Source organism: Colossoma macropomum, unplaced genomic scaffold (genome assembly GCF_904425465.1).
Source record: "Colossoma macropomum unplaced genomic scaffold, Colossoma_macropomum, whole genome shotgun sequence".
Lineage (NCBI taxonomy): Eukaryota > Metazoa > Chordata > Actinopteri > Characiformes > Serrasalmidae > Colossoma > Colossoma macropomum.
This window is the reverse complement of record NW_023494802.1, coordinates 34,753,878-34,767,518: the sequence shown is the minus strand read 5'-3', so window position 1 is coordinate 34,767,518 and position 13,641 is coordinate 34,753,878. Positions and strand designations below refer to the sequence as shown.

General features: G+C 39.7%; 1 protein-coding gene across 1 annotated transcript in view; it reads left to right on the top strand.

The window, feature by feature from the left end:
* The first annotated feature begins 1,005 nt into the window (after positions 1 to 1,005).
* Positions 1,006 to 13,641, top strand: part of acap3a (ArfGAP with coiled-coil, ankyrin repeat and PH domains 3a) — a 114,494-nt gene continuing 101,858 nt past the window's right edge. Inside the window, exon 1 of the mRNA XM_036591480.1 lies at positions 1,006 to 1,194. Within this exon, the coding sequence (XP_036447373.1) occupies positions 1,148 to 1,194 (47 nt within the window). The 5' untranslated portion in view covers positions 1,006 to 1,147. The remainder of the gene's footprint in view (positions 1,195 to 13,641) is intronic.

Sequence of the window (13,641 nt, the reverse complement as noted above, 5' to 3'; positions counted from 1 at the left end):
ATTTTGAGATGTTAAGTACATCATGAATGTTAAAAACCTCACTCATTTCACCAACGTTAGCTGGTTAGCGTGTTGCTAACAATGCTTGCTTGTGAGGCTTTGAAAATGATGCAATTCCGAGCCTCGACTTCCCTGCAAAAGAATGTGAACAGCCAGAGGAAAGGTTTACACTCAACTACGCAGGGTTTTGCTGATTGTTTAGGTTAACAAAAATGTTATCATTTCACGCTAAATTAAGCAAAAAGCTAAAACAAAATGCACTATTGTTTAACATTTATTACCACTTCTTTTATCCAAGAACAAAATTGATCCCTGAGAAACAAATTCTTCTTTTTTTAAATTCCGTTTTTTTTTTTAATTTGTGCATATCTCAGTGGTTGAGATGTGAACAAAGTCATTCAGGGTAGATTTGGTGGTGGTGAAAAGGTTTGTTGTAGAGAGAATTTCAGACTATTTACAGTAGTGATAGGAACCAGGGGTCACAATGTCAACAATGCAAATATAGCCATTTTATTTACCATACAAAACGATCAGTGAACCAATACATGTTTTCTGAGGTTTTTTTTTATAAGTAATGCTGATAATAGTGAAATCGACAAAAATCTGAAAAGGCACGTTTCCTTGGGGGCTAATCTATGCCCTGCATATACCTCTCCATCAAGAATGGTTTTGAAAAAAGACATCGTAGTCCAGCTTTATCTCAGAACTATCATAAAAACAATGTATCAACCATCAGGCAAAGTATTTCCATTTCAAATGATGGCTTTCTTTGCATTACATGCATAAGATGTCTAGTTCCCATTACTACCTCAGTTTCTGTCCAAATTTCACATCAAACTACTCAGAATGACATTTTCTACATCTTAATGAATGAATTATGCTGACGTTTTGAAAATAAGTAGGATTTTCGTTGAAGTGCTAATCACTTTGATTGACGCGCACGTTTTCTCAGACGAACAACACTTTAGCGACCGTCCCCAACTCTTCCTCTGGAGCAGCTCCACACTGGCCAGCAGCGCTTGGCTCTCCTCATCTGTGGACGAGTGAACGGTAATACGGTCGCACACGGGATTGCTCCTGTTCATTTCGCCTATCTGGGTCTGCGATGAAAATTTCGCTTTAAACCGGAGGACGAAATTCGCCCAAAATGACGGTGGATTTTGAAGACTGCATCAAAGATTCACCCCGATTTAGGTAGGTTTAATTTTGCTCTCTTGACTTCACTGGTGCTGCTCTCAGCAGGTCAGCGCGGCTTGTCCGTTTGTTTTTAAAATAGTCTAAAACGAGCGTTATGTGGACGTTCAGCTGTGTGGCTGTTCAGAGTAAAAGGCTGTTTAAAGCCGGGGGCAGTTTTATGTTTTCCACTGTCCTCTAGCCCATATTTCTCTCATATGCTCACCACGAAGGCAAGCCAGCCCGCCAAAGATCATTCTGGAGGGGTTTTTGTCGTTTGTTTCTGCCTGTAGCTTTAGTTTGTTGTTCTGGTTGTACAGTAACTGTTAGTCTCACATGATGCAGCTCGTTTGTTTCTGTACGGCTGTGTTAGGTTTGAATCTCGAGTGGAGCAAATGAATGGAATGGCCGCTTGGCGCTGGAAGCTGTGGGGCTCCGGCCACTATGACAACAACCTGTGGTACATTTTGGTCAAAATCACAACTGAATGGACGAATGGCTTCATTTTCTCTTCATAAGTCATAAAAGCAATGGGCTGTATGTTGGCTAGCTAACCTGCTGTTGAACGTGCAGCCTAAAACCGTGCGCTAACCAGGTCAGGTTATGTCAGTTTTTCGTCTAACGGTAACTGTTGATTGCAGACCGTTAGTTTTCGTCAGGTTTGAATTTCAACCGTTTTTAACGGAATTTGGTGAAGAAACCTAAAAATACAGCCACTTTTCTCACAGGAGGATCTATTTGAAGCAGCACTGTCGTGCCAGGAAAGCTTTTTAATCAGACTAGTAGGTCGCAGTGTTTAATGTGTCGTTGTTTCGTGTCCTCTCTGTTCTTTAGACCATCGAATTCAGTCAGAGCTACCAGATAGATGGCTGTTTGCAGAACCTGTCTGGTTACTACAGTGATATAACAGTGTAGCTAAATTAGCTGCCAAACAAAGATTTTTCTACAGCTAATATCAGTTTCAGACCAGGTCACTGAAGGACAGGGAGAACTGACAGGGTGGACAGGCTGAACTACAAGCTGAAAGGAAGGAAAGCGGTCCAAAGGTACCAGCTGAGAGAACGTGACATGCTGTTTATTCATTCACTCAAGAGCAACTTGTAGATGGTTTACATTGCTTGCTTGGCCATTTTAGTTGAGATGGTCAGGTGGTCATATTTTGGAAGCTCTTTTGCCTTTATGAAGAACTGACTGATTACTTCTATGAAGCTCTATCACACACTCTGGCTAACCTTGGGAAATAGAAGTGTTTCCTCTAAAGTTGTGAAGAACTCAGTACCCATCTATATGCAATATGTATGAAATTGATCCATTTCATTTGGTTCCATCACCGCTAATCTCACTGCATGTGCGAGTAGGTTTGATCACAATTATTTGAGCTGATCGCCATTATTTTCCACAGTTGTTGGCTTTAACAATTACATGTTTACATCACCATTAGGTGCGTTTATCGCATTTGTTGGATCAGTGAATAAATGTTCATAAAAGAAAGCCAAAAGCGCCCTGAGATACATGTTTCGAGGACAGCGATGAGTGATGTTTGTTTATTTGAGTTTGAACAGTGTCTGTCATCAGTTGGGAGCTGCTAAGTGTCGACAGCTAGGAAACAAGACAACTAATCTGCAGATTGTGGCCCTTTGGGCTCGTTGTATACAGCAGACAAAAACAGCAAATTTAAAGCCGGGCCAGGTCACTGAAGGACAGGGAAACTAACAGGGTGGGCAGGCTGAACCACAACCTGAAAGCAAGGAAAGCAGTCCAAAGGTACCAGTTGAGAAACAATGACATGCGCTTTTTCATTCAGTCAAGAACAGTTACTTGTATATGGTTTACCTCACCATTGCTTGCTTGGCCATTTTACTTGAGATGGTCAGGTGGTCATGTTGGTAGCCTTTATGAAGAATTGCTCAAGTTGATGACCTCCACGAAGCCCCGTACGACATTCTCAGTATCTCTGGCTAAATTCTGGACGTGGAAGTGTTTCTTCTAATGCTTTAAAGAACTTGGTACTCATCTAAATGCGATATGTATGAAACTCATCCATTTCATTGAGTTTCATCACAAGCTGTGGCGCACTCTGGATACCTCTGGCTGAATTCCGGATATGGAAGATATATAAGTGTTTTCTCTAGTGTAAACGAAAGGGCCGGAATGGTATGTGGAGTTTAGTCTGCAGAATCCCATTCACTGACAGAGCTGGATGCTTGGAAGTGCACTGTTAAAGGCGAGCTAGGCTTAAATTTAAACAACAGCCAAGTTAAATGTGCTCAGTGTTCCTGTCAGAAGGTTTATTTCACTTTTGCAGCTAATTATGGCTGAAGGTTGTTAATCTGTTTGGTGAATTTGTTTTTGGTATGTAGTAAATCTTTGAAAAGAGATGTGCTGCATACCAGGAGTCCAGTCTGGGATGTTAAATTATACTGCACGCGACACAGCAACTGTCATAACGGCTTTGTATTTTGATTATCATGGAAAAACACTGAATTTATGGTAGTGAGTGCTTACAGATGGAAATTTATTAACAGTTGAACTATGATCCAGCATGTTCACTACAGGCCAAACATTTGGAAGCAACACTAACTTAACATAAAAATAAATGTGAAGGTTTCATTTTTTCAAGACAAATGGAGAGTGACATGTTTATTAATAAAATGTTTAGGGTGGGTATTTTTTGCCTTATTCCTGGTGACTCTGTTGTAGAGTTGCACATTCAGGTGCTTCTGGAAGCTTATTGAACTTAATCAAGTGTGTTAAATTAAGAGCTTGTAAAGAATTAAAAACTGCTCAGTGAAAGGCACCATTATTACCAAAGAGTCTGGAGGCTTTTTCCCAAATAATACATTAAATTAAGAGTACATCACTGCAAATCAGTGCAATATGTTGGAGTAACGTCATTGAGGATTGCTTCTATATAGCATTTCCCAACCAATAATGATAACTTTTTGTGGCTGATGCAACAAAGCTGATCATTTCCTTTTTTTGCGTTTTAAAACAGTCACACTATAATTCTGATATGATGCATTGAACATAAAACAGGTTGCAGTTATTGTCAAGAGTGACTTACGATTAGATGAATGTAGGAGTCTAGCCCAGGCACTCTTGTTGGTATCGCAGTGGCGTTCCTGCCTGGATGAGGAATCAAATGTCCAATCGTCCATGAGTGAGGTGGGAGTGTTATGCACTATGCTAGCTACCACTAGTGGTGCGGTTAGGTTGATAAATAAAAATAAGTGATAGAAAGCACAAAGTGCATTTATTGAGATACAGTATGTGTCCAATGAAATTCACCAAATTCTGACTGGTGCTATGACATGTTTAGTAGGCAGCGGTGAATGTTTATTTGAGCTTGATAGATAAGCAAGATAGCTAATCTGCCTATTAGAGTCCTTTGGGCTTGTTGCATAGAATGAACAAAAATGGCAAGTTGTTAATACCAATTGTTTATATTTCAGCTAATATTTCATGGCTATGACAGGCCTAATGGCAGGTAAATGTAGTGTTAGGAGTCCAGCCCAAGCACTCTTGTTGGTGCAGCAGTTCTGCCAGGACGAGAAATAGGACATTCAGTTTTCTGCTGGTGGGGTGGGGATGTTAGCCATTGTGCTGGCCACCACTAGTGACACGCATTAGTGTGTATGTGAGCACAAATGGTGCACCAAGTTGATTGTAATTATTGGTTGTAATTCTAATATTGGACCTTTATTAATAAATTCCATTGTTCCACTCATTGGCAAATGATTTATCAGTTACCGTTATATAATGCTTCCCTATGTCTTTGATACAACTAGATGTCAGTAAGTATGTTCGGTTGGTTGTTTGCAGACGGACTTAATCATGAAATATCGTTAAAACTTTCATGTTTCCATACTTTTCGGCCTAAGTGTGGTCCAAATGCTGAAACGAACAGCGAGTGCTCCCCTGACAGCGTCCCCGCAGCTGGAGGAGGAAGCTGACACAGTGCAGAGGAACAGGCTGGGAAGGAGCGGTGGGAGTCCCATGCAAACTGAGCAGAGCTGCACACATGGAGCTGCAGAGGTTAGAAAAATAAAGGAGGCATTCCTCTGCACCCACGTCCCCTCCTCAACAAGCAGCTCCCATTACTCCCCACACGTGTGGATGTGTGTGAAAGAGATACCGAGCGGGCCAGAGAGCGAACAGGCTGCCGTGAGAGTGTGTGAGAGCAGTCGGCAGATAGGATCTCTGCTCCAAATCAAAGACTTCCAGACTCACTAGCAGTACCTTAATGGCTGCCATCTGTGCTTTGTGTCTTGGGTCTGTACAGTGCTGAGTGAGAGGTATTTACAGAAACCTCCTCATGTTTATGTGCGACGGAGCAGCGCCGGGAAGGAGGAAGGTTTTTTATTAGCTGTTTTTATTTTTCTGTTTGGTCTTGAGTGGGGAGTGGCTGATTGATACCTCAGTATCAGTCAACCCCTCCCCACTCAACTCTGCAAGACTGCTATACACAATGTCCGGTAAAAATCATTTACCACTAGTGCAACTCCTTCTACCAAAAAATGCATGTTTTTTTCTTAAATTTAGGAATATGCCAAAGGAAATAATACTGTTTTTTGAACGGATGTTTTTAAAAGTAGCCAACAGCTATGCAAGGCTACTTACATTGTCAAGGCTTGTTAGTCTATGTGCCCTTGTTCAAACAGATAATAATTATGTTAATAGTCTACATCAGCTGTATCTGATCATTTATGAGTGGCAACGCATGTTTATACTCATCTGACGTCTGTAAAGACATAAACGTTCTCAGGTTTGCAGCAGCACACCAGTTTAAAACTGCCTTCAGGGGTGCTGGAGGAGACAGACGAACATGTTATTAGGTTAAAAGGTTTGGTTTAGGTTTACGTTGAATAATATCTGTGGACGTTGAGAAACTTTAGATAGAAACAGAAACACTGCATAGGACATGAACCATTTCTTGTTTAACGCAATTGAATGTGCATGCTTTAATTGCAAGCTGAAATTTGTAATGATTGTAGTAAATGAGCATGTAGGATAGGAACATCATCTAGGCCTAATATTTCAAGCATTAAACCTGAATGTTATTTTTTGAAACATCTGTTATTTCTTGACAAGCACTATTCCGCAATTATAAGTCAAATAGTAGGCATATGCAGACTAATGTTGGACAGCTAAGTTAAGACTAATGCAAATACCAAACTTACCAATTTTCATAGTAGAAATCACAATGATTTTTAATCATTTTAATGTGCACACAGGAAGACTTTTAGAAGTATCAGTATTGGGATCCTAAACTGTATTATTATTATTATTATTATTTTTTACTGCTTTCTTGTTGAGCTCTTTAACTTGATTAATACGTTGCAACTGTTCTGCTTCAGGCCTGGAAAAAAGATCAAATGAGGTCAGTTGACAGCTTGATTTTTATATGCAGCATTGTATTATTTATTTAGTCTGGATGGTGAGTCAGTCTAGAGAAAGCCCATAACTTCAGTTCATGAAGTTTCATAACATTGTTGAAAAGGATCCCAGACCAGAGCAGACCAGAGGAGAAGTGGCTTGAGAGGAGCCTGGTGCATTTTGGGGCTCTTTTGTAGAGGTGAAAGCAGCGGAACTGTTATGCAACATCTCAGGAGGTGGACGAGTGAGAGGAAAATGGCTTATTATGGGACATGTTGAACCTTTTCTCGTTTGATATATTAAACGGAGTCCACTTCCTTCATGTGTTGGAGTGAAGTGAGCAGGGCCGCTGCATGGGTTCTTTCACACACTAACGTTGATTCCTTTTGCGCCGTTCCAGCTTAAACGTGATCGACACCGTTCTTCATTAAAGTCACCCAGTCCTATTCGATCTTTGCCAGCTGCTGGCAGACTTGAAGGAACCTTTTCTTTTCAAGCACAGTGCCAGCTTGCTTGGTTTTGAGTGGTCAAATCATTGCCTGATGGGCCAGGTCTGTTTTCCACCAAAAAAACAGCATGTTTCTTTTTTTTTGGAAATGAGTCTCAGCCTCAGACACTTCGTCCACAGAGGTACAGACCACCTGATATCTATTGTATGCTAAGCTGGCCACAACTATGCATCTGTTTATTTTAAAAAGTCTGGTGGGAAACAGTTTTACAGCTACCCACTCTGCAGTCTGCTGGATTGAAAAAATGTGTCTTAAGCTCATACAGTAATACATCTTTAGAAGATTCAAGAGTTTTCTTTGAAGTATTTAGAAGCTATTTAGCGAAATATCATTGTGTGTTTGTGCATATTGAGTGAAAAGAGCATTTGAGAGGTCAGGCACTGATATTGGACAAAAAGGCTTGGCTCGCAATCAACGTTCCAGTTCATCCCAAATGAGGTCAGGGCTCTGTGCAGGCCACTGGAGTTCCTCCTCAGCAAAATGTATCAGACTATGTCCTTATGGACCTTGCTTTGTGCACTGGGACACAGTCATGCTGGAACTGGGAAAGGGCCTTCCCCAAACTGTTGCCACAAAGTTGTCTAAAATGTCTTTGTGTGCTGTAGCAGTTGCATTATCCTTCACTTGAGGGGGAGCTGAGCACATATCTTGAAAAACAGACTCAGACTATTTCCTTCCTCCACCAAACTTTACTGTTGGCAAAATGAACTTTGGTAGTTAGCGTTTTCCTGGCATGCACCAGACCCAGATTCATCCATCAGACTGCCAGATAGTGAAGCGTGGGTCATCACTACAGGAAACATGTTTGTGTGCAGCTGCTCGGCCATCGAAATCCATTTGATGAAGCTCCTGGTGCAGTTCTTGTGCTGATGTTGGCTGCGGCAGAAACACCTAAACTCAGTCGTTAGGAGGGGTGTCTGTTTTTGGCCATATAGTGTAGGAGGTTCTTTGCCACATTAAGAGACAAAACAAACCAGACTTACACACCATGACTAAGGCAAGAGTGACTTGCAATTAGGGAGCAACTGAAATTAGAGATGTGCATTCCAACTAATTCCAACTTAGCTTCTTATGTGGTAATGTAAAGTAATAATCCTGAATAATTTCATTTTTGAATACTACCATGGTTAACTGAATTCTTGAGTACCCATGCACATTACTGATATTGGTAGCGGGTATCAGTGTAGGGATAATATCATCAGAAATGGATATGGGAGGGAAAAAAAGAATGACAACAAATCTAGCCTGAAATTGCACACACTGTTATAAAAGTAGCTCATTTTAAACCATAGTAGGTTTTAAAGAAAAAAATATCAGAATTGTCCGATACTCAATGTTTCAACATCGGTATTGCTGTCAGGAAACAAAAAAGTTCTATTGCGCCATCTGTAATTCCAGGCTCTCTACTGTTTATGTTAGCAGTGATCAGCTACTCATGATGTTTATTGCAAAAAATACAGGATAAACTGGACAACCTGACCAAAAAACACAATCTATATAGGTTATAACTAAAAAAAACAGACTACAGTTAAAGAGAACTGATGAAAAATCAGAAAAAATAAGGGTTAATTAACGGAACCCACAAAGAATTCTGAGAAACTCCACCCAAGTTAGAAGTAGCCTGTAGACTTTTCATGTTCCAGGTTTAAAAAAGAGAAATCCTCACATGTTAGTCTACATCCAGCAGTATTCTTGTGAGTGTAATAACTAGCCTTCCCTTTCAGGCCATAATTCCAGCGCTGAAAGATATAGCTTGGAGCAGATTGGAGCCACCTGACCAAATATTATTCATGGTTCCTGTCTAAAGACTGCTATGTCACCCTCCAGTTCAACCCCCAGTGTGACCTGCACAATCCGTACCTCTGACTGAAATAGGAAATTACAGTTTGATTACAGTGAGAGGCTGATTTTCACCCATATGAGTCACAAGAGACGTATTTCTCTCCTTTAGAAAGTAACAAGCCATGAATCGTATTTTGAGAGGTTTCAAGTTGAGTGGTAGTAATAGGGAATAGGGGTGGGTGATATTATGATGTGTTCACAATATCATGATAAATTACATCACGATACAGTATACTTTTCTCAGAATGTCATGGGTTTAGTCAGTACTTCTAGACCACTGAACATCTGTATCATATACAGATTTAGAGCAGTTGTAGACAGCCAATGTATAGCAACTGTATGAGCTACATAATAAGTAGCTGATTGATAAAACGATTGCAATTCATAGCCTTTTTCAAACATGGCACTGTTATTTTGAGCATAGTTTGCAAAAACCACAGCAATCGTGTAAATCGTGGCAATATCTTGTATTAACATGGTACTGTCTTGTGCAAAAGTTTGGGCACCCTTGGTCTTGGTCGTTTTGTTGTTCTTCCAAGTGCTAAGTATGCATCCTCTATAGAGAACACACTTCTGTGCATTTTAGCACACAATTTCTGTTTATTTGCTGGATTTAACATATTAGAAAGAAAATAAAGCGTAAAATGTGACCTGTGCAAAAGTTACGGCATATTTATTTGACTTGTTTGATGTTTTTCTAACATGATAAACTCACCAGTTACATAGAAATTGTGCACAGAGTGTGCAGAAAATTCCACACTTATGTTGTTCCCTGAACAGGATGTGTTCTGTACAAAAAAACAACATCAAAACAATATACAAACTTTGTATACTGTGTTTTTTGTCTGTATGTATAGACTGTATATTTTTGCCATATTACTCACCCTTAGGTGCTAGTACAGATGAAGTCTGTAATAGAAAACAGTTGCGTGGTGCAGAGAAACCATGGTGTACAAAAACACTGTGCCACATGCACCAGGCTATGGTTTTGTCCAAGCTATTTTGGAATCATGTGACGATGAGCTTAAATTGTGGCTATATTTGCAGCACCAATGACCGCTCAGACCAACCCTCGCTGACAGCACACAGTTAGAGAGCCTGCTTGTGGTTAAAACTCAAATATGATCCTCCTATAAAAAGTCTTATGAGTCCACAGATGTAAAGTCCATCAAGCTAAAAGGGAAACATTTACTGGTCCAGCGGCTTTGATGCTTTCTTTTTTTAGCTGATATTACAGTGCAGAGGCAGCATGCTGTCATTCATGCTGATGTAATCATGATCCTTGTGACTCTGATACTGGCTTGCTTACTCATAAACAGCACTTCTGTTTGTTTATAAGCAACAGATTTATCGTAGAACATGAACATTATAGAGCTGAAAACCTCTAATCTTGCAATGATTCAGTTCAGTTGTGATTCTTAAGGAAATGATTCATTGCATCATGAAGTCTCATATGATATGATAACTAGAGCTGTGCAATGTGAATGGAATTCCATGTTGTGATCATATTGCTACATCTTATGATCACGATATAACTTACAATATAGTATTGTGCAAAAGTCAGAGACCACCCTTTATTTATAGAATTCTTTTCAGTAAAAATAACAATTAGGTAGAAGTCATTCAGACATTTTTCAGAATATATTAAAGAAGGGGAAAGTTAATGTTCTCAGAACATCCGACTGGCCACCCCAGAGTCCTGACCTCAACACATTTGAATGTGTTTAAGAGGATTTGGATTATGAGAAGCAGAAAATGCAACCAGCTACTAAGACTCAACTTTAGAGATGTGGAAAAATATCCTTGCAGATTTCTTTGGAAAACTGAAAGAATGTCTCCTTTCTTGAACTGTAATATAGCCAAAAATGTGAAATTATGTTTAGTTGTTAGTTCAGATCAATGCATTTTTCAGCTCCAGAACATTGTGGTGGCTCTTGTGTCTGTGCAGGGTCTCTCTCATTGCCTGTTGCTGTGACCTTCGTGTGTGATTCACTCTGGATCTTCTCTGGCAGAATGTGCTCATTGTTATGGACGCCTCATGCCTCTGCTGTCGTACTGGCTCTTTTCACCAGGCCTGGCTGGCTTCAGGCTCTGGGCTCAGTGGAGAAGAGTAGACCCCCCGTTCTGGAGCAGCTGCCGGATGCGTGGAGGCCTCCATGCTCATTGACTCATGATCATGATGGTCAGAGTTGGAGGACACGAGGGACTTTAAAGGAAGGGCTCCCTGTGAACCCAAGGCTCTAAAGCCTCTTCAAGGAAGCACGGCTCTTTCTGCTGACCCAGGGTCATCTTAATGGTAGTCTTGCTGGATTTAGAAGCTCTAATAGTTCCTGGGCTTCTCACTGGCTGATTCATGATTCATGCATTAGGGCTGCAACTAACAATAATTCCTCTAACTGATTGACTCATCTATTATCTATAAGTTAAACACAGCAATAGCGTTCTTTATTTAAGTGGAATGTGCAAATGACTTGGACATGACCAAACAGATCAAGTGTGGATGTAACTATGCTAAGCTGCAATGATTGCATGCAAACTTAGCTCCAAAAGAATGGCGAAAATGTTGCCTAATTCTTAGGGATGTACACTGATATCAGAATTATTTTGGGATCAGCAGATATTCACTTATATATTTATCAGCACTGGACAAATGTTTCAATTTGGACACTATTTCAAACTGATGTTTCATTATTTGTTTATTGTATTCCAGAAGAGGAGACCATGTGCGTGATGCGGGATATGACACAAATATATCTGCATTTATTCATTTTATTGGACTGTAACTAGGGACAGTATGTCAATATTTTACTGTTATTGTGATAAGTGATGTCACAACATGCATTAGTAGGCGTATTGTGGATGTCACCATTACATAAAAACACTGAACAAATGCATTTTTCATGACAAAGCAAGCATAATTAGTTTTGTTTCATTGGACGCAGCTCAGTGCAGGGTGTGAAATGTTTAAAAAAATCATTGTATAATCATCATATGCATAGTTTTTGACATTTATTTTTTTAGCATGGCAATACTGAGCCTGCTCTTACTCATAAAACGTAACTGTTTGACATATCAAAAGTGACATATTGTGATATATATTGTGTATCATGAAAAGATTTAGGAAGAAGTATCATGAAAGATTTAAGAAATATCATGAAATTGTATCTTTGCCATATCACCCGCCTTTATTTGTAACCCTAATTCAGGTGGATCTAGTCCCAATTTCCACATTTTATAAATGTTTATGTATCGGCTTTGGCAGATATGTACATGAAAAATACTGGATATTGGCATCGCCGTACACTTCCTGCATCAGTGCATCCTCGCTAATTGTAGATAACACTCACCATAACTAGCATGTAATGCTAATGATAGCTGGCCAGTGAAACTCTAGTGATCGGTTTTGTGGCTTTCCGATGTGGCTTTTCTTGGTAAAAACATTTTTTGAGGAGAAATGCTAAAGAAGGCCTTTCGCCCCATGTCTGGTCTGACTGTACATTTTCACCTCCATTTTTCAGATGATATTTCATAATTTGTTTAGTCATTCAGTATATATGTTGAGATTAGGTTTGGCTCCATCATTTGATGAAAGAAATAAGTAAGGGGAGAATTTTCCCTAGGGGCATCCTCCCTAAGTTATCCTATCATATAACAATTAAACGTCATAATTGTGAACCGTGTCGACAGTAAAACATCATCAGCTCAATCATAATCAGTGTTGTTTCAACATTTACATTAGTAAGTGTTAGAAATAAACTAAAATCTAATGCTTTCACTGTATCGTGTCTAAATAGGGCTGGGCGATATGATTTGTCTACGTTCAAGTGTGTAATTTTTTTAGAGCATTGTGTTAGAACATTTGCAGTACAATACTCAGCAGGCAAACCAACAAATGAAATCTGATCTGAATGCAGTCGCAGTCAAGGAGGCGTCACTGTTCACTGTGGATTTTGTGCGTTTTTTGAGATCCCCCTTCAAGATGGCCTGTTGCAGCTGTCATAGGCTCGGAGCAGTTTTCCGGCGTGTTCTTGTTGCTTCTGCTCTATTTCATACTGACCTCCTTCCATTCTGAATCTGTGTCAGCAGGGCTCTGTTTTCCCTCCTTGTGTTTTCCTCAGAGTCATACTCTGTTCTAAGGGGGCCAGTAACTGGGCTATCAGTCTCACCAAAACACATTGACTCTTATCTGCCTGACTGTCTTCCCCTGAAGTATGTGCACTTGTCATGTTCTTTAGAGTATCACTGTTATGAAAATATTGTAGCCTTTTAGGAGGTAAAGATTCTGATAACTGATAATATCAGCGTATAGAATTTCAGATTAATGTTATAAATTTTGATTTTATACTCTACATGTTTGTTTCCCGGACATGGATAAAGCCTAATCTTGGACTGAATTTTAGCATCAGTGGATAATTAACATAGAAAATTCTGTTTATTTTAGGCTTAGACTTAAGCTTAGGCTTAGATTTAAACTGGGTCTGGGAAAACTGGGCCCTGAAATTTTTAAACAGCGAGTTAAACAGCAATTATATTGGCCAGTGCTATTGGATGACCAATATATCAGCCTGGCTGTAATGTTCTTCTTGTGGTCTGATGTTTTTAGCAGGATGCTAATACAGCAAAAAGATATTTGCACAGAAACCACACAGATAGAAATCCAGACTTAGCCCTGTCTTTTGGCGGTACTATTCAGATATAATGATATAATTACATATTTAATTACCCTTACCTTTGACTTGCA